The 20,154-nt window shown below is 42.4% G+C and overlaps 1 protein-coding gene across 13 annotated transcripts in view; it reads right to left on the bottom strand.

Moving 5' to 3' along the window:
- PPIP5K1 (diphosphoinositol pentakisphosphate kinase 1) overlaps positions 1-20,154 on the bottom strand; it is a 254,458-nt gene that overhangs the window by 113,987 nt on the left and 120,317 nt on the right. For all 13 annotated transcript variants that reach the window (XR_006387809.1, XR_006387810.1, XM_044279548.1 and 10 more), the window contains exons 16-23: positions 17,753-17,874; positions 15,763-15,945; positions 15,228-15,369; positions 13,672-13,895; positions 12,399-12,526; positions 11,242-11,356; positions 10,647-10,754; positions 7,919-8,035 (exon numbers count right to left, since the gene is read on the bottom strand). Coding sequence is in view for 11 of the 13 variants with exons in the window: in XM_044279548.1 (XP_044135483.1) it covers positions 7,919-8,035; positions 10,647-10,754; positions 11,242-11,356; positions 12,399-12,526; positions 13,672-13,895; positions 15,228-15,369; positions 15,763-15,945; positions 17,753-17,874 (1,139 nt within the window). In the remaining 2 variants the exon portion in view is untranslated. The remainder of the gene's footprint in view (positions 1-7,918; positions 8,036-10,646; positions 10,755-11,241; positions 11,357-12,398; positions 12,527-13,671; positions 13,896-15,227; positions 15,370-15,762; positions 15,946-17,752; positions 17,875-20,154) is intronic.

Here is a 20,154-nt window from a genome sequence, read left to right as displayed (position 1 = left end):
ACTTATATACAGTACTCACGGTATTGTTTTTTTCTGTTATGTTATATGTTGATTTCTTTTGATAAGGTATGGTACAACAATAATAGGTATGGGAAACACAGAACACATTTGCTTACGAAGTGGAATATGGTATTGAATTGCCTGAGCACTTTAAAGGATAATTATCCTGCAGTTAGCATAAAGAAGCGATCATGGCGGTCCTAGAAGTAATGTCCTGGAATGTGAGAGGTCTGGGAGGCCCTAGGAAAAGGATAGCGGTATTCACTCATATTCGCAAATATAACTCCCATATTCTTGGATTACAGGAGACACATTTAACAGTAGATACAGGAGGGGGGATTAGGAAACCCTGGGTACAATGGGCTGCAAATTAATATGGGAACTCATATTCCAGAGGGGTGTCATTCTTAATACATCGCGCTATTAGGCTGAGTTCACACCAGCGTTCAGCCTTTCCGTTCTCCTGCTCCGTTATAGGAGCAGGAGAACGGAAAGGACGGATTGGGCACATAACTGAGACGAGCGGAGCCTACGGACCCCATAGACTATAGTGGGGTCCGTTAGGTTTACGCTCAGAAAATGATTTTGGAGCGGAGACAAAAGTCCTGCATGCAGGACTTTTGTCTCCGCTCCAAAATCATTTTCTGAGCGTAAACCTAACGGACCCCATTATAGTCTATGGGGTCCGTAGGCTCCGCTCGTCTCAGTTATGTGCCCAATCCGTCCTTTCCGTTCTCCTGCTCCTATAACGGAGCAGGAGAACGGAAAGGCTGAACGCTGATGTGAACGAGGCCTTAGATGGGAAGTACAACAAATGGTGATAGACCCTGATGGGAAATATATTTTAGTCTTTGCACACATTAATTGTATTCCATATATAGTGATAAACATATATAAAACCCTCCACCTGCTAACATTTCTATTCTACAAGCAGCAGCAGAGTTTATAGCACAAAATCCTAATGCCAGAATGATATGTCTGGGAGATTTCAACATGGTGATGAATGATCGCTGGACAGATTTCAGAACCCAACTTGTGGGAATGGCCAGAAGTAGTCCAACACCGTCTTAGCAAGGTTGAAATGGGATGGGTAGATATGTGGAGGGAGAGACATCCCGAACAAGAAGAGTACTCATGCTTCACCCCATCAAGGGGAGCGCTATCAAGGATAGATTATATACTAGGCACAAAAACTACATATCCTGACCTGGTGGATATCCAGTATGGACCACAAGGAATGTCGGATCATGCACCAGTAATAGCTAAACTATCGTTGCCTGATGTAGTGAGGCAGAGTAATAAGATGCGCATTCATCCCTTTTGGTCAACTTTAATATCAAACAATGATAGTATCTAAGACCAACTTAATATGTTCTTGGAAATACATGATGATGGGACATATGAATTGTTGGTAGTGGAGACGTTGAAAGCTTATTTGTGAGGGTGCCTTAAATCTTCTATATCTTATGTTACAAAAAGCTATGCAGCACAAAGAGGAAGAGCTGAGTGGCCAATGTAAAGAGGCAAAGAGCCGCTATACTTCTAACCCCACAGGGGATAACAGGAAGGATTGGATGCAGAAAGGAAGGAAATACATGATATATTTTAAAGTGAAAAGTGACCGTAAACTGTTCTTTCTTAAACAGCATTTTAAACTCCGTAATAAAGCAGGCAAAATACTAGCTCAAGTAGTACGTAGGAATACGGCAGCACCATCGGTACTGCGCATACAAACTGCAGAAGGAGCTCTGGTGGAGAAGGCTAATGGCATAATAAATAGATTCAAAGAATTCTACCAAGACTTATATAACTCCCATGATACAGTACACTAACCTTGAACTAGATAGATATCTTCAGGAAGTAACAGGTCCGCATCTAAGCGACTAGGGTAGAGTACTTCTAGACAAAGAGATAACACTAGAGCAGTGTTTCCCAACCAGTGTGCCTCCAGCTGTTGCAAAACTACAACTCCCAGCATGCCCACACAGCCAAAGGCTGTCCAGGCATGCTGGGAGTTGTAGTTTTGCAACAGCTGGAGGCACACTGGTTGGGAAACACTGCACTAGAGGAAGTAAAACTGGCCATAAAAGGGTTAAACTTGGGAAAATCTCCTGGTCCAGACGGCATCCTGCTGGAGGTGTACTCTAAATAAATAGACATTATGGGACCGCAATTACACTAAATGTATAAAGTATCATTAAAACATGGTCGCTTTCAAGACTCATTGTTTGATGCATCAATAGTGATTACAAAATACTTACCAAGATTTTAGCTAATAGACTGAATAAAGTGATAACTTTTATAGTACATGAGGACCAGACTGGTTTTATCCCAGGCAGGTCTACGTCCAGCAATATCAGAAGAGCACAAGTTATAGCACAAATAGGAGTGGAAGAACATAAACGATGGTCTCTAGCCTCATTAGATACAGCCAAGCTGTTCGATTCAGTGGAATGGCCATATCTAGTAGACATACTAAAAACTTTTGGGTTTGGTCAGGTATTTATTCAATAGATCCATATAATATACAGGAATCCTAAAGCCAATATATTGGTTAATGGATTACATTCACCAGCGTTTCATCTAAACAGGGGAACAAGGCAGGGCAGCCCCCGTGTCACCCCTCCTATTTGCAGTGGCAATAGAACATCTTGCTCTTAAAATTCATCAGGACCCAATATTTTAGGGAATAGTGATGGGAGGAAGAGAGGACAGAATAGGACTATATGCTGATGACTTAATACTGTACATGGATGATGTAGAGAAATCTTTGGTCTAAATCTGCCCTTATGCCTTATATCCTTTTGCCCAAAGGTTTATATTTATTAGAACATGCATGTATACCCATCCCACGTAGTTTTTTTGACCGCTTGCATGCCCTGATGACGGCCTTTATATGGGGAAAGGAAAGGCGGAAACTAGCTTTTGGAACGATGAAGAGAACGTGGAAGCAGGGGGGTGCGGCTCTGCCTGACTTTCACTTATATTTTTTGGCTGGACAGTAGAGGTACTTGACAACTTGGGTGTCACCGGCTGAGCTACTAAACTCAGAATATTATTTAAAATACCACCTGCATCTCAATACAATGTTGCCAGTACTGGAAAATATAAAATCATGCCCCAAACAAGCCCTACAAGTACATAGATTAGCACATAAGGTATGGAATGCTGCGAAATTCCAAAACTATAAGGATTTTGTAGATGTCATTCCATTGTGGGATAATCCAATGTACCCACATATACAAGCATGTGAAGGGATAACAATTTGGTAAGAATACATAATACTCACCTTGAAGGATTTATATGACAAGGGGGTATTATACTCATTTGGGATCCTATGAACTAATTTCTTTAGGTATTTACAGGTGCGACATGCCCTCCAAGCACAATTCCAGGGCACCAAAAGAGCCATCTCTACATATATGTTGTAAGAAGGTACAAGGAATCATCGTGGATGATAGGTACGTGTCACCGAGGTTCCTGGCCTCGGTGGAGTAAGACGGTTTTTATGTGTCAGTTGCTGTTTGACACCTTGATACTTAGTATGGCTGTAATAGCTGATCTGGGATGGCTCTTACTGGGAGTAGTCAAAGTGCTGGGTGGGTGACTAATCCCCATGTTCCAGGCTGGGTTTCGCCAGGCATAAAAACCAGCCAGCACTGCCAGGTGGGGAGGATTACCTCTGTCTGACAATGGAGCTCAGGAGGTCTGTGTACTGTGATGTGAGGCCTGTGTTGGGATCCGTGGCTTGAGCCGGGCTGGAGGGCTCAGACCTTTGTGAAGGCGAACAGGCAGCCTAACGCCTGCCTGTGGACTTGACAAAGCAGAACTTCCAACAGGGTGTGAAGTAACACCCACGAGAAAAGGTGACTGTTTTGTATGAACTATGTTTGTGAACGATCACCAAGCTACTTGCGTTTTAGTTTTGCTTTCACGTGTGAATAAACACTGATGTTTTGAACCAAAAACTTGTACTTTGCCTCTGTGCTGCACCCGCTAATCCTAACCACCAGAGCGAATCAACACACCGTTAATAGGGATACTCAATACACAAGGTCCAAGGGGCATTATATCAGCCCTATATACACATCTTCTGGGCAATCGAATGGCTCTACACTCATTGACAGTGGAGGATAAATGGAAAGCGTTCATTCCCTAGCTTACTACAGAAGAATGATGGGAAGATAGTTAGAAATTCCCACAAGAGAGTAACTTAATTATTTATACTACACAGGAGTTCATTAACTCCTACCATACTATATAAAATGGGCAGAATACCTCACAACAGGCGATTTCTGGCATATGATATGGGAATGCAGTTACATTAAATCCTTTTGACAGGAAGTTATAACTGTCCTAACCACTATGGTTCCAAATTCGATACCGCTATGCCCCAAAGTATGCTTACTAGGGATATTGGAGGATGAGACATGGACGCACCACATTAGCATCTTTCTGGAGGAAACTTTATTCCTAGCTAGGAAAGCAATAGCACTCAGATGGATGGCAGATAAGACCACCTACGGTGGGACAATGGAAATCTTTGGTAAATCAGGTTGTTCCTCTAGAAAATATAATATTCAAAAACAGGAGATGCCTTAAAAAATTCTGGAAAGTATGGGTAAATTTGTGCTCATCATCATTAACATTATCCAATGCTCATATGTACACAAGTAATTTTATGATGTGGGAATGCTTTATAGATGACCTTTTTGTAATCTGGGGGGGGGGGGGGTACCAAACGGGATTTTGGTGGCTTTGTACAACACATAAACTACAATTGTATTAATTTTAAAATTACCTGGGAGATTCAAGCGTATTGTTTACCATTCTTTGATATTTAAAGAGTTAAAAAAACAAGCAAGTATTTACCGCAAACCCACCGCGACCAACTTCTTGCTTAGGTGCGAAACTGACCATCCTACCCCCTTAAACTTGGGATACCGACAGGACAGTACCTCAGACTGAGGCATAACTGCTTGAGCGGGAATAACTGTTTAAGCAGGAATTTGTCCGTTAAGTTGCAGACTTATGGGTACGTTTTCAAGAACGAGGTTACCCTGATAGGTAACCGAGGAAAGCATTCAAGAAGGCCAGGAGACAAAAAGGGTCAAATCTGAAGTTAACCAACATACCATCTGATTAATAGGAACATATGATGTGGCGTCTAAGCAGATTAGGATGATTGTTTCCCAACACTGGGACATTTTGCTCATGGACTCTATGGGAGGTAGTTGGGAAGAGACCACTGATCACTTACAGGCGAGGCAGAAGCCTAAGGGACTCCCTGGTACACAGCCACAATTTACTACAGAAACATCCAAGACCTGGTTAAAAAGATTGGTGAAACAATGTTTTCGATGCAGCCGATGTTGAGTTTGCAATAACATCCAAACAGGCAAGGTATTCACAAGTTCAGAGATGGCATGTACATACCAGATACATAATTATGTAAACTGCAGGTAAGTTACAAGGCCCCATGTATTTGATAACATTTGGTAAAGCTTGTCATGAATTTCATTGACGGGTGGATGAACATTTAGGTGACATTCTCAATAAAAAGAATACAGCAGTGGCAAGACCTATTAAAGACCTACATCAAGGAAACAGTAATGCGATTAAATTAATGGGAACAGAGGCGGATTGGAGGCCCCTCAGGGGAGGAAATAGGGATAGGAAGAATCTCCAGAGGGAAACCTGGTGGAGCTTTGAATTAAAGACGCCCAGCCCAAAAAGACTTAACAGCTCAATTTAGCATATATCCCATATTCTGTTTTTATTTTAAACTAGATGGGACTCCCCCATACATTTTAAATTGCACATGATATTTTACGGACCTCTCCTCTTTTTAAAGTAAGGTTAACGAGAGATCTTTCACGTTTTATTATTTTAGCCCAAATCACTAAATTGTGATAGGCTACATATTTGTTGGCTGGAACTAGGCACTTATGGTCACTGTCAGCCGACTATCATTATCCTGTGGGTAGCGGTTCTGCTACTAAATGTCCATCCCCATGCTACATTGTGTATAAATCTATTAGTGGGAATACCCACACGCTGTAACGTACATCATTCATAGTCTGTTACCGAGTAACCAAAATGCTGCTTCATCCCCTTGCCGCACCATGTCCCCACCTTGTACATTGTGGGTAACTGGTTGTGATTCCAGGTATGATGTCGGGAGGCATGCGCAGTAACTGCCTATAACATACAGGGCTAAGCGCTGACTGCCAGATATCACTGCAGCACTTCATACTTGGAGCCCCCGGTCATACTCAGTGGCTCTGGACACACATGAAGTCATTTATCAAACTGGTGTAAAGTAGAACTGGCTTAGAAACAATCAGATTCCACCTTTTATCTTCAAAATGAAAGGTCGAATCTGATTGGTTGCTACAGGCAGCTAAGGCAATTCTACCTTACACAAGTTTGATAAATGACCCCACCAGTGTATTAAACAGCTGCACTCCTTACGCCTTGTCCTCTGACTATTTTGGGCGCTATCTACAGATGAAAAGTATAGGGACTTAAGCACATCAATAGTTCCTTGCTGGGGTATTGACAGCATTTCCTCGAGTAGGGGCGTCCAGGGACAGGTTCTGGATGGGGACCGCCCTTGTATTAAGAGGTCATTAGGGTGTAATAGGCTCGTCAGAGAATTCTAGAGCAAGCATCCCATACACTGGCCCAGCCATATACAGTACATCAGCATACAGGAAGCTTCAACTCAGGAATAACAATTAAATTATCAATATCGGTAAGACTTGTCCGTTTTTCACTAGGTTAGGCTACTTTCACACTAGCATTTTTGCTTGATCCAGCAGGGTTCAGCAAAAACACTTCCGTTACTGATAATACAACCATCTGCATCCGTTATAAACGGATCTGGTTGTATTATCTATAACATAGCCAAGACAGATCCGTCATGAACTCTATTGAAAGTCAAAAGGGTACGGATTTGTTTTCTATGGTGTCAGATCCGTTTTGCTCCGCATCCCATGACGGAAAGAAAACTGCAGCATGCTGTGGTTTGCTCTCCGGTATGATAACGCAACCAAACGGAACAAAATGCATTTTGGAGAGTTCTGTTCTGTTCAGTTATGTTTTGTCCCCATTGACAATGAATTGGGACAAAACGGAAGCATTTTTTTCCGGTATTGAGATCCTATGATGGATCTCAATACCGGAAAATAGAAACGCTAATGTGAAAGTAGCATTATTCGAGTTGCAGTTTCATGGACTGAGTTACTACATTACCTTGTGTATCGTTTTGCTTTGATCTTGTTAGGCGTGGCAGCACATGATTTTTAACATTGGGGATATTGATCTGACTTCAGCTTTAATATACAATTTAAAGTTAAGTTTTAGAGTTGATTGTTCGATCATTTGTTCTGATGAATTTGAGTTTTTGAAGCCAAAATCAGGTGTGGACCATTAAAGGAGTCAACACATTAAGGACAGATAGGACTCCTCTTTTTAATCCACTTCTGGTTTTGGCTTCAAAAACTCCATATAAAAAAAAATAACTTGCTGAGAAGCAAGAAGTATCCAAAACACATAATAAATTCGACATTTGGTATGTCAATGCAATGTTCACCACATGGATCCAGAATAACCACAGTAATTGGAGAATATATCTGTCAGGGAAATCTATGGCGGCACAGTAAAGCAGTTATGAAACGTTCCCTGATTACAGATCATAACTCAGATCAAGCAGTCCATGATTTAAGTCCTAAACTAAAATACAGAACATAAATACAATAGTATCAAGAGAACGCTACTTTGGTCTTTAGAAACACTGAACAAATAGTGGCGAAGGGCAGATTAATACTGTAGAGAAGTGACAAACATGGTTATGCCGCATTCCTGCACACTCAAATTTTGCAAATCCTCTCTTCAAATCAGAAGGCAGTCTTACTTCTGCTGATGCTGGCCGAAATCCAAAACCCAGGGGGGCCTTTTCATCCTCCTCACAGCCCTTGACTCCTGGACTGAAATGAAGCTCAACATGAAATCGTTTTTCTGAAGAAGGATCCTGAAAACGGATAAATACAGAAAAAGGTGAGGGTGATGGGATGGGAAGCTCAGCCATGTATCCTGTGCACTATTCCCCATATACAGTGATCCCTCAGGATACAATATTTTCAACATACAATGGTCTTTTCTGACCAATCGTAAGTTGAAACCAGACAATGTCTCAGACTCAGATCCAACCAATCCAGGCCACTTCTCTGGTAAAATAGCTGTATTAGTTGCTAGTTAGCAGCTATACCTGACTGTTATATGTAAGGACTTGTATTATCTGTCTTAGTTATCTGCTTATTTTTCTTGAATCTTCATTTTCTTTTATCGTGGATGACATTTTGGAGCTTTGGAACCAATTACTCAACTTACAATGGTTTCATCATACAATGGTCGTCCTGGAACCAATTAACATTGTAACTTGAGGGACCACTGTACCAATATAACATACATCGTGTAAGCAATTGTATTAGAAACATCTTCTGAAATGGAAAAAGCTGTGTAGTAATTAGTTGCTATTAGAGATGAGCAAATCAATTTGTATAAAATCAAATTAATTCAAAAATCTGTTTCCTTGAGCAGTGAGGGTCTGATCCCCACTGCTCAAGCTACTCCCCCTTGACGGACAGGGCCAGACATCTCATCTGGCAACGTCAATCTCGCACCTGCACCATTCCTCCTCATACTGGCCAAGTGCAGATGCAGAAGAGATGTATGGCTTTTTAAATATATGGAGAGTGGAACCTCTGGAGCAGCAGGGCCAGTTTCTCGCTTCAAAAGACGTTTCAAAAGCCCGTTCTTTATAAGTGTTTAATTAAAGGGGTTGTCCGGGTTCATAGCTGAATCCGGACATCCCTCCATTTTCACCCCAGCAGCCCCCCTGACATGAGCATCGGAGCAGTTCATGCTCCGATGCTCTCCTTTGCCCTGCACTAAATCACGCAGGGGAAAGGCATTTTGTGGAGATCCTGTGACGTACCGGGGCTCTCCATGGGGCTGCCAGGAACCCCGGTGACGTCACCGGCACTGATGGGCGGGATTTAGCGCTGCCCTAGCCAGTAAAACAGCTAGAGCAGCGCTAAAGCCCTCCCCTCAGAGCCGGCGACGTCACCGAACACACTGCCGGGCAGAAGTTTACGCGCGGCAGTGTCTTATTGAAAACAAAAGAGCCCGTGCCATGCGAGATTTAGCGCAGGGCAAGGGAGCTCATCAGAGCATGAGATGCTCAGATGCTAGCCTCAGGGGGGCTGCCAGAGTGAAAATAAGGGTATGTCCGGGTTCAGCTCTGAACCCGGACAACCCCTTTAAAGGGACACATATAAATACCATTTGATTTCATGTATTAGACAATGCTCAGCAGCATTGGCCTGTCATCTAATATGTATTGGGTGTCTCCAGACCTTCCCCCGACAAATCATGTTGGAGGATAAGCAGGATTTCAACTGGTCCAAGCCTTTGTTTCCATAAGAGAAAAGCAAATGTGGGTGAGGGCTGGCAGCAGCCTATTCCTCTATTTACATGGTTAGGGTGGAGCTGGCAGAAACTGCTGTCAACTGAATGTGCGTTCGGCTGACATTTCCAGTGTGTGGCCACCTTTTGTACAAGACTAGTCTGTAACCTACTAACTCTAACACCACCTCAATTTCCTTTTGAGAAATAATCTATTTTATAAGAAAGAAAAATCTAAGATCATTAGCATCCCTGGATATCTTCTTGTGAATTTTCAAAACTTGTCCAATCTTGATAAGTTTTTTTATACTGATGACCTATCTTCTGGATAGGTCATCAGTATCTGATGAGTGGGGAGCCGACACCCTGGCGATCAGCTATTTGGGAAAGCACTGAGCGCCATTGTCTTCTCTCAGCTTTTTCTAGGCCAGTGATGACACACTCATCGGTCACATGGACAAGGCGCAGCTCAGCCCTATATAAGTGAATGGAGCTGAGCGTGCCAAACAAGAACAGCAGCTATACAATGTACAACGCTGTGCTTGGTAAGCTGCGAGAAGGCCACGGTGCTCACAGGAACGCTGCTGCCTTCTCAAACAGCTGATTGGCAGGAGTCCCAGATGTCAGATCCTCTCCGATCCGATGCTAATAACCTGACGGGTTCATAAAAAATAAAATGGATTCAATGAAACCTGTCCCAGAACACCAGCAACTAAACAGTACAGTGAGATATATATATATATATATATATATATATATATAATAAATGGCAGCACCAACCTTTTGAAATGGAAAATTGGGTGCAAGCTCCAATAGGAAAAGCGTCCTTGGATAATAGAAAATAAAAAATAGAGCAGCGCTCAAGTGTGGTGAAAAAAGAAAGCTATTTATTCACCCAGTGGTGACGCCATGTTTCGGCTCCAACATGAAGCCTTTCTCAAGCCTGGAGCCGAAACGTCGCGTCACTACAGGGTGAATAAATAGCTTTCTTTTTTCACCACACTGGAGTGCTGCTTTATTTTTTATATATATATATATATATATATATATATATATACATATATACACACACACACACACACACACAACATAAAATGGTAATTTTTTTCCCCATTTGTTTTCCATCCGTGCTGTTTGACAAATAACTGCATCCTTTTTTTTTTTATCAAACTCACCTTGTTGTTGTCTTCATACAGCATAATCACAATCTGTGTCATGTAGTTTAGCTCTGAGACGGCACTTAAATAATCCATTGCCCTTTTCCACTGTTGATCTTTAGACTCCTAGAAAAAAAAAATATAATAATTTTGAGCTATTAAAACCAGTTATGTATTGTATTTTAAAGCTTTCACCCTTTATGATCTGCCAAACTTAACTATAAGAATACAGATGGCAATTAATGTTGAGATACTGTAGAATGGTGGAAAGTCTAATTGCTATTGTGTGAAAAAGTGCTGACAGGGACCCCGCTGTGCCAGAGACAATAAAATGTCTCACCATCTATAGATGTCAATCAGACCTCTCCCCGTGCATATGTAAAAGGTGTTGCTATCCAAAATGTCACACAATGCAGGCATCTTTTTTCAATATGCAATGCTAATTTTTGATGCATAGTAATAATGGTGCGCCAATCTCTATCCAACAGCATTGTGCGCCATATCCATTAATACGACGCACATCCTGCTGGTGTGGAGGTCAATTTGGACTTTTATAAACCAATAGTAACATTTACCACAATAAACTAAAACAATTTCTGTTCCACACACTCACATCCAAGAGTCCCCCATAACGAAAAAGGCTCAACAAAGAGTGCACATGGCTTTCACTGGTGAAGTAAAGACGTGTTCTCACATGACGCCCCGGAGAAAGGACTCCTCTTGAATAGCTAAAAAAACAAGATATAAAGTGAAAAATCAGACACAGCCAAACACTCATCCAAAGATGTGCAGCACTGTAATTTGCATCACAAATGAGATAAAATACGAGACGTGAGGATCTGATCAAGGCAGACTGTGTCAGGGGCAGGAGTCTATTTTGACTGAGAGACTATGACACATCATATATTATAAACTTTCACAGACTTGATGTGGGTTTACACCACCTGATTGTTGAGCAGATTATTGGGGAGGAACGTTCCTACGAGAGCTCGTTCCTGATAATCTGGCCATTTAAAGATGCCGAAGATCACCCAGTGAACAAGCGAAAAGCATCGTTCATGCAGGCACCTCAATCATGGTTTCTGGCAGATCATGTGGTGTAAACTGCACTCTGCTGCCCAGAAACAATGCCACTGTATATGGATGAGATTCTGAGAACAGCCAAGCAAGTGTACATCTTGGGATTCATAGTTTTACCACAGCTGGAGTGCCGAAGATTAGCCATCTCAGCTATAAACAATCTGAAGCAAATGGCAACATAGTGGATGAGAAAGATATATAATCAAGTGCTAGGTGTGACATTCCACTTAAAGGACCCCTTACACTGAGAATCTTAACGTTAATCGCTAACGAGTGTTCATAGTAAAGCTTGTTAACGATTATCTGGTGGTGTAAATGTACCATTGATTACCTAATGAACTAACGGTCGTTCATCAGGTAATCCTATCATTTGAGCACACATAAAAATCACTGTTTGTCGGCAGCAGATCTTTCTGTGTAATCATGATCTGCTGCCGACAAACAACTATTCAGTACGGGGAAGAGCAATGGTATTAGCGATCACTCCTCCCCAGACTCTGGAGATCGGTGCATGTAAATGCAGAAGTCTCCTCTACCAGCAAGAAGCAGATTTTCGAGAAGGAACGCTTCCTTCCTGACAATCTGCTGCTGTACCGTCCCATGTAAAGGGACTTTTATGTTGTAAAGAAATGCCTCTAACAATGCATACAGCCATTGTCTGTGAAAGAATGTTATTATGGCGTAACTCACAGTGGGTGCAGTTTATTTACAGACTCATCCTCGTGCGTTCTCTGCAAGTCCAGCAAGATCTTATTAATTAATGGAAGACAAAATCCCATGGCGATCTCCAGTTTTTCCTCTTTATTAATGCCATATTCCTAAACACAGAACAGAGCATGACTTGAATTTTTAAAAATATGTTTGTAATATAACTAAAACACACGTACCAGTGCTTGTGTGTGTGGGACATGTGTACAAAATGACATTTTTCCTATAAAATGTTTAGTCCTGTTATCTTATAGTTAAAGTGAAGTGTTTTGTGTGTGTATATAATTATTTATTATTAAAGGGCCATTCATTCCATAGCGCTGTACACATGAGAAGAGGTATACATACATAATACAGACAATTACACTAAGCATGAACAAGACGAGTTACAGACTGGTACAGAAGGAGAGAGGGCCCTGCCCGTGGGGGCTTGCTCTATATATATATATAATATATATGAGAGTGCAGGCTGAGAAGCTGAGCCAGCGCTGTCAGCAATAGGCGTAACAGATATAACATACCACTAACATCCTGCAGCAACTGCCAGGATTAGAGCCAGCTGTTTAGCCCCTCAGATACTGTGGTCAATCGTGATTAGACAGGGGGGTCTCTCTCTGTCACCCTATTGGCACCCCCAACTGGAGTTTTTTCGGAGCAACATATTGAAGATAGATCATTAATAGGAGATCGGAAGGAGTGTGGCACACCCACGGATTAGCTATCAGCGGCGGCCACATGTTTCAGAGGTAAACAGTGTACATAGATGTAACACCACATCTCCATTTGCTGTGAAGCGGCCATTCTCTGGTACTCCAGCTAATGTTTGTATTCAAGTCAATGGGAGTTGAGCTGAAGAACTCATGAAAGGCCACTACACAGTGTACAAAGCTGTGGTGTTCCAGCTCTGTACACGGTTTAATCTGAACCTGCAGCTTCTGCTGAGGGGTGGGGGTGCCAGGTGTTCGAGCTCCACTGATCTCCGATAGGTCATCAATATGTCAGTACCAAAAACCCTATTAATGAACGCTCCCAGGTCTGCCACCTCTGTACTTCTATCAGACTGGCCCTAATGTGATGCCTGTTAACACTACACTGACAGCCATAAGACACTGATTATAGAAGTATTGCAGTGCATCATGCCCCTAGCGGGACTAGAATGTGGTAAGGCAAAAAGTTTGATTTATCCAAAAAAAAAAAGGGGGTTTCTATCGTTCAAATGTAGCACAACTTAAAAATGTGGTATTACCATACCTACCTGAGGAATGATGACATCTGCTAATGATTTGGAAAGCTTGAAGAGTTCATCAGTCCCTTCCAGGTTAAGGGAGCTGTTGTGCTGAACATCGTACTTGACACAATCATAAATATCAGGAATCTTGCTGATGTCATATCGTCCACTCTTCATGCGAAAATCTCTCTCCAGCTTGCTCCATCGTTGTAACATCAGCTCCAAAGTCTCACTATGATATAACTGAAGATCTAGGGGCAAAACCATTATTAGTAGACTCCTAGAAGTAGTGGTGTACATAGAGAAGTAAGGGCCCCATAGCAAGGATCAAACCAGGCCCCTCACACAGGACAGAAGGGTTTCTGCCTAAACCCCTTTCAATGACCCTTGGGCCATTTTTCCACTGCCTCATTTGCTAAAAGTTGTCCCTTTAGAGGGTAGAGTCCTGACCAAGTTTTCACCTCCAGTAGAAGAGAAGGTACTCCCACCTAAGATTGGACCCCCTTTTGCCCTGGGCAGTCGCCTGGTCTGCCGCTATGGTAGTTACGCCCCTGCCTAGAATTAAGATGCACAGATTTAAAGGTGTTGGCTCACTTCAACAAGTGGCATTTATCATGTAGAGAACGTTAATACCAGGAACTTACGAATGTATTGTTACTATCCATATTACCTCCTTTGCTGGCTGGAAAAAAAATTCCATCACATTATACACTCCTTGTTTTCATGGTTACGACCACCCTGCAATCTTGCAGTGGTGGCTGTGTTTGCGCATTATAGGAAAAAGTGCTGGCCTCTCTAGTGGCCAGGACCGTGGGAGCCCACATAGGCTTGTGCTTTTTTCTATAGTAGGTAAGCATGGCCATACATTAGTAAGTGGCTTGTATGAACTCTCTCTACCTGATAAATGCCTCTTGTTGAAGTGACACAACCCCTTTAAAGGAGTATTCTTATAGGCTACTTTCACACTTGCGTTCAGAGCGGATCTGTCTGGTGTCTGCACAGACGGATCCGCTTCGATAATGGAGACGATGGGATCCGTTCAGAACGTATCCGTCTGCATTATAGTTTAGAAAAAATTCTAAGTGTGAAAAGTTGCTCAGACGGATCAGTCCAGACTTTACAATGAAAGTCAATAGGGGACGGATCCGTTTGAAAATTGAGCCACATTGTGTCAACTTCAAACGGATCCGTCCCCATTGACTTACATTGCAAGTCTGGACGGATCCGTTTGCCTCCGCACGGCCAGGTGGACATCCAAACGCTGCAAGCAGCGTTCGGGTGTCCGCCTGCTGAGCGGAGCGGAGGCCAAACGCTGTCAGACAGATGCATTGTGAGCGGATCTGCATCCACTCAGAATGCATTAGGGCAGTACGGATGCGTTCAGGGCCGCTTGTGAGAGCCTTCAAACGAAACTCACAAGCGGAGCCCCGAACGCTAGTGTGAAAGTAGCCTTATATTTACTGTAATTTACAGACAGTGTGACAATGTAGCGCCTCACCCCCGGCCACCTTACGGAGACAGATTATAAAACTGGGGTATTAATTATACATTGCTTCATAATATGACAAAAACCTGCAGCTCACCTGCAAATTTAGGATCTTCTAAGCGTTGATGGAGCTGACATGTGAGACTCTCAATGAGTGCAAACACCTTGTCGCATGTCTTCACAGGGTTCTTTATTGACTCCATAGAATTAAGGAGAGAACTGCTGCTTGTAGGGGCCAGCTACAGACCGATAAATAGAAGAACCCAAGACTTTAGTCACACTTACAGCTATAGACAAAATTACTTCGCATGTATCTGCTGAACTGAAAGAAAGGGTTGTACTAGATAAATTCTTTAATTTTACCCTGTGGCTGTCAATATCTGTATCTACGGGGTGGAAATGATGGGAATCCGGATGCTACCAAGCTATGAAATGAGATCTCAGCAGAACAACTCCATTCAGTATTCAACTTTACCTTATCACTGCCATGCAAATGCATATTGTATAGAAGGGCATGATAATGTAACTTATTATTTCCCATTCTATATACAGCGGCAACATACTCTGCACCATCTAATCTCAGAAAGATATGCAAAAATCAGGGTTGGTCTAACCCAGAGACCCCAAACTACCTTTTCCTGGTCCTCCTTTATGAACTCTGCATCCTTCTGCATGATCTCATGGAGACGAGCCTTCACCCTTTGTTGGCAGCTGCTTAAGGAATCACTGTCACTATCCAGGAGACCGTTCATGTTTGCGCTTTTCACCATTTGAACCAAAATGGGAGTAAGCTCTCCTTCTAAAGCCAGAAGACCCTGTAAAACAATTTTATTACGTCAGTGGCTGCACTTTCATACAAAGGACTTTACGTTTATCAGGAAACTGGATCACAGTACTGCACACGGAGCTGTGGCTGAAACAGAAAGCTCAAAGTATATGGCCGATAAGAATAGAGCCTTCTCTTGAATGCTTAGCTACAAACCCATACAGTGGTTGTAATAATGTGTAAATTGGTGGTCATGTGTCATATAACTTTCCTAATTGCACTAGTACTTCAGTCCTTCATATCTTGGAGGCAATTGAATCCCTAATTAATAATAAATCATGGGAACCATTACAGATCACATGGCAGTGAGTAATAACTTACTACACTGTAAATGATTTTCAAGACTCTGCAACCGTAACCCCTTAAAGGGGTATCTCCATCACAGACAAAAGGGGCATATCGCTAGGATATGCCCCCATTGTCTGATAGGTACGGGTCCCACCTCTGGGACCCGCACCTACAATGATAACGGAGCGGAAAAATGAACGGAGGGCGCACTGCACATGCTTAGCCACCTCCATTCATTTCTATGGGGCCGACGAAAATAGCCGAGCACTGGCTCGGTTATTTCCGTCTGCAACATAGAAATGAATGGGAGCTGGGGCTGCGTGTGTGCGGTGCGCTCCCATTCACTTCTATGGGAGCAGCGCTTGGTGGTGGACGACCCCTGGGAAATCCGGGGTCCTCGATCCACAGCTCTCCCTGCTCCGTTCTCATTGTAGGTGTGGGTCCCAGAGGTGGGACCCACACCTATCAGACATTGTCTGTGTATTTCAGCAAAGCTTTGAATGCTGACAGTGAGAGTATGGGGGCAAAAGGAAAATTAAAAACTAGCGATCTGGGATCCTTATCTGCAATGCTACTCTCCTGGTCACTGACTCATGCCCTTCTGGATCCCTCCACCCCAGTCGATGCAACTCCCCGGCAAGCAGATCACAACATCCATCGACAGGCAAGGAGGGCTGTCTAGGGAGCATCCAAAAACAGGCCGCTCTACTGACATGCTCCCCTTTCGTCAAACGTAATGCAAGAGGGCAGGTCACCATTGCAGCCTGCTATTGGCTGCACTTTTCCCCCCGTTGATGGATGTTGTAATCTGCTTGCCGAGGAGATGCAGCAATGGCCTGGAGGGATACATAGGACACAGGCATCAGGGACCAGGTAAGTATTCTCTGTATGGGGGGCCCAGGCATTGTGGCTAGATTTTTCAGGTTTGGATAACCCCTTTAAGATGGATACGTTTATCCCAGGAATGTACAAATTCACTTACTGATGGTTTTCCAACAACATCTGCTGGACATTTGTTCCAAGCATCCACTAAGCAACAAGCAATTTCTTCATTAAAAATAATATTTTCGGACCTCCCCTCACTTCATTTCAGATTGTGCCCCTTGTTCTTATGTTTAGTTTCTTGTCACAAACAGGCTTTTCTCCCCACACATCTCTCATCGTTTGTGTCTAAGTTCAGACAAGCTGGTCCTCCTTCTTGGAGCCACAAACACTACTCTTGTGGGGTTTTAATCACTATCACAGCCAGACTCCTGGCTTAGGAAGGTAAGAAATCCCCAAAAGAGACTGGGAGTGAACATCCTAACCATGCTTTTCAGTCACTCTGTACTCAAGTCCCATACTTAAATTTCAGTTAAAAAATACTCTTCCTGTCATTTACATAAATACTTACAATGTCCATTTTACTTAGAGCAGATGTCCTTGAAATATCTGTACCATAATGTAGAATTGATTTTGGAAACATCTCAATGTATGTGAAAACACTGTCCAACCCTTGTAATTTCTACCTTGGCAAAAGCAGCAGCAGTCATCTGTACCCGTCCTTCATCAGATGCATAAATCTTGAGGTCATGGCGGAAGGTACTGTGCAGTCGAAGTAGTCCACAGCCTGGAAACCCTGCATAATCTCCTGTAAAGTATCATAAAAGTCAGGACTACGGCCAAATAATATATAACATTAAAGAGGACCTTTCACCTCTCCTGACAGGTCTGTTTTAATAGCTACCTGTGTTTCCCATGTAATTACAATTCTGGAACATCTATTCTTATGGCTCTATGTTGTGCCGGTCCTTTATTATTTCTACTAGAAGTTGCGAGTGAATTGCTAGCAGTCTGCAGTAAGGGTACAGAGGGGGGGTAACAGGTTGGGGGGTGTGCCTGCACAGACTGAAAATAGCAGAATTGATTGGACAGAGTCAGACTGTGCAGGTACACCCCCCAACTCGTTACCACCCCTCTCTACCCTTACTGCAGACTGCTAACAATTCATTCATAACTTATAGTAGAAATAATAAAGAAATGGCACGACACAGAGCCATAAGAATAGATGTTCCAGAATTGTTATTACATGGGGAATGCATGAAGCTATTAAAACAGGCATGTCAGGAGCGGTGACAGGTCCTCTTTACATAAACTGTGCTGAACACAAATAGAAATAGAGCACCACAATAAGCTTCACACTTTAGGAGATTTTCTGGCTTCGTGTTATTGATACTTATATAATAAAAAGTCCAACCTTCAGCTGAATGGTTTAATAACTTGGTAAATACTTTACATTAAAGTGGTTGTCCAGGACGTACTTACTTTTGACACCCCACTGATCAGCAGTTTTCAGAAGAGCCTGGCAACAAAACTACCAAGCTCCATCCGCTGTGCCTTCTTACAGCAGCACTGCTCCCATTCATTGAATGTATATCTATAACATGCACCCATCACCTTGACCCACCATCTCTTACTGCACATATGTGCCACTACTGTTCTAAAAGATATATAGCATTAAAGGTGTTATCGCATGGAAAACATTCATCACCAATCCACAAGATAGGCGACAAATGTAGGATTGCTGGGGTACAACCATGAGAATGGGGTCCAGTGTATCCCTTTTGATTGGGGCAGCGCTCACGCATGCACACTGCTTCCAAATGTCTATGGGGCTGATGAAGATAGCCAAGTACAGAAGGCCTATGCACATTGAATGGCACGGCAGGGCGCATGCATTACGACCACTACATTTAAAGTCCTCTAGAATGTGGGCTTGGGGTTCCAGTTCTTTTTATTGGTGTAGGTCCCATCATTACCACATTTATCACCTATGCAAAGGTGATTAATATTTTTCATGGGATAACTCCATTAAATCAGTTTATTTTTCTCTCTTTGATTAAATTTTACTACATGTACTCCATTGAAATATGTCACTATCACTGTACAAGAAATACTGTATGTCACAATCACTGTTCCCAATAACCTGCATAACTACATAACTTTACAATCTACCTCTCAAGGAGATTAGTGAAGGCTCCAGGACAGACCCTTAGTGGTCGGGCTTATTGCTCATAAAGCTCTTTGTTTGGTAATATATGTATTTGGGATTAATATATATGGTAATAGTATTTGGTAATGGTCATAGCCCCACAGTTTCTAGCCCTGAGCAGAAAGAGGACACTGCATGAAAACATGGTGTTCCCTTTCCAGCAGGGACAGCACAGGAGCCTGGAGAGATGAAGGACTCATTAAACATCTAAACAATTTACTTCCATAGACCACCAGAGAAAATACACTAATCCCTGTACCACCCTAGACCAGCAATGATGTTGGAATCACATTAATTTTGTATTGTCGGGGTGCCCAGAAAATCTTCGTGCAAGCCTAATTTATTAGGAATCTGTAAATAAATATGGTTTATCTGAAATCTGGATTCACCTCGTGTGGTAAAAAAATGCGTTAAATTGATTAGTTAGTTAAATTAAAGAAGCTCCAGTTAAACACAAAGCAGGGCAATGTTCACACTGCCATTCACCCCTGCTGTTGGGCTACCTTAGAAGTTTAAAAGTCAAATTTTTTTATGGGAATCCATTGTGCTCCATTCGGATCAGTTATAATATCGACTGAGGAAAGTGTCAACAGAAGCTATGATTACAGTGTGAACAGAGCCTAAAGATGTTTTATGTATTAACAAACAAAAATAACCTACAGGCGTCTGAATATAGTCTGATAGTATCTCTGGCGATAGATCGAATCTAATAGCAAAATGCAGCATTCCTGGCCCACTTTTTTCTCATATAAAGTGCAATTATGATTTAAGGATTTATTAAAAATAGGTCGTCTCTTGATTCATTTGCTTCTCCCTGTACATATATTAAAATTACCTCACAACTTTCTTCGTTTTAGGCCTCATGCACACGACTGTTGT

The sequence above is a fragment of the Bufo gargarizans genome, chromosome 2 (genome assembly GCF_014858855.1).
Source record: "Bufo gargarizans isolate SCDJY-AF-19 chromosome 2, ASM1485885v1, whole genome shotgun sequence".
Taxonomy (NCBI): domain Eukaryota; kingdom Metazoa; phylum Chordata; class Amphibia; order Anura; family Bufonidae; genus Bufo; species Bufo gargarizans.
Note: the sequence above shows the minus strand (reverse complement) of the source record. Positions and strands in the feature narration are given on the sequence as shown.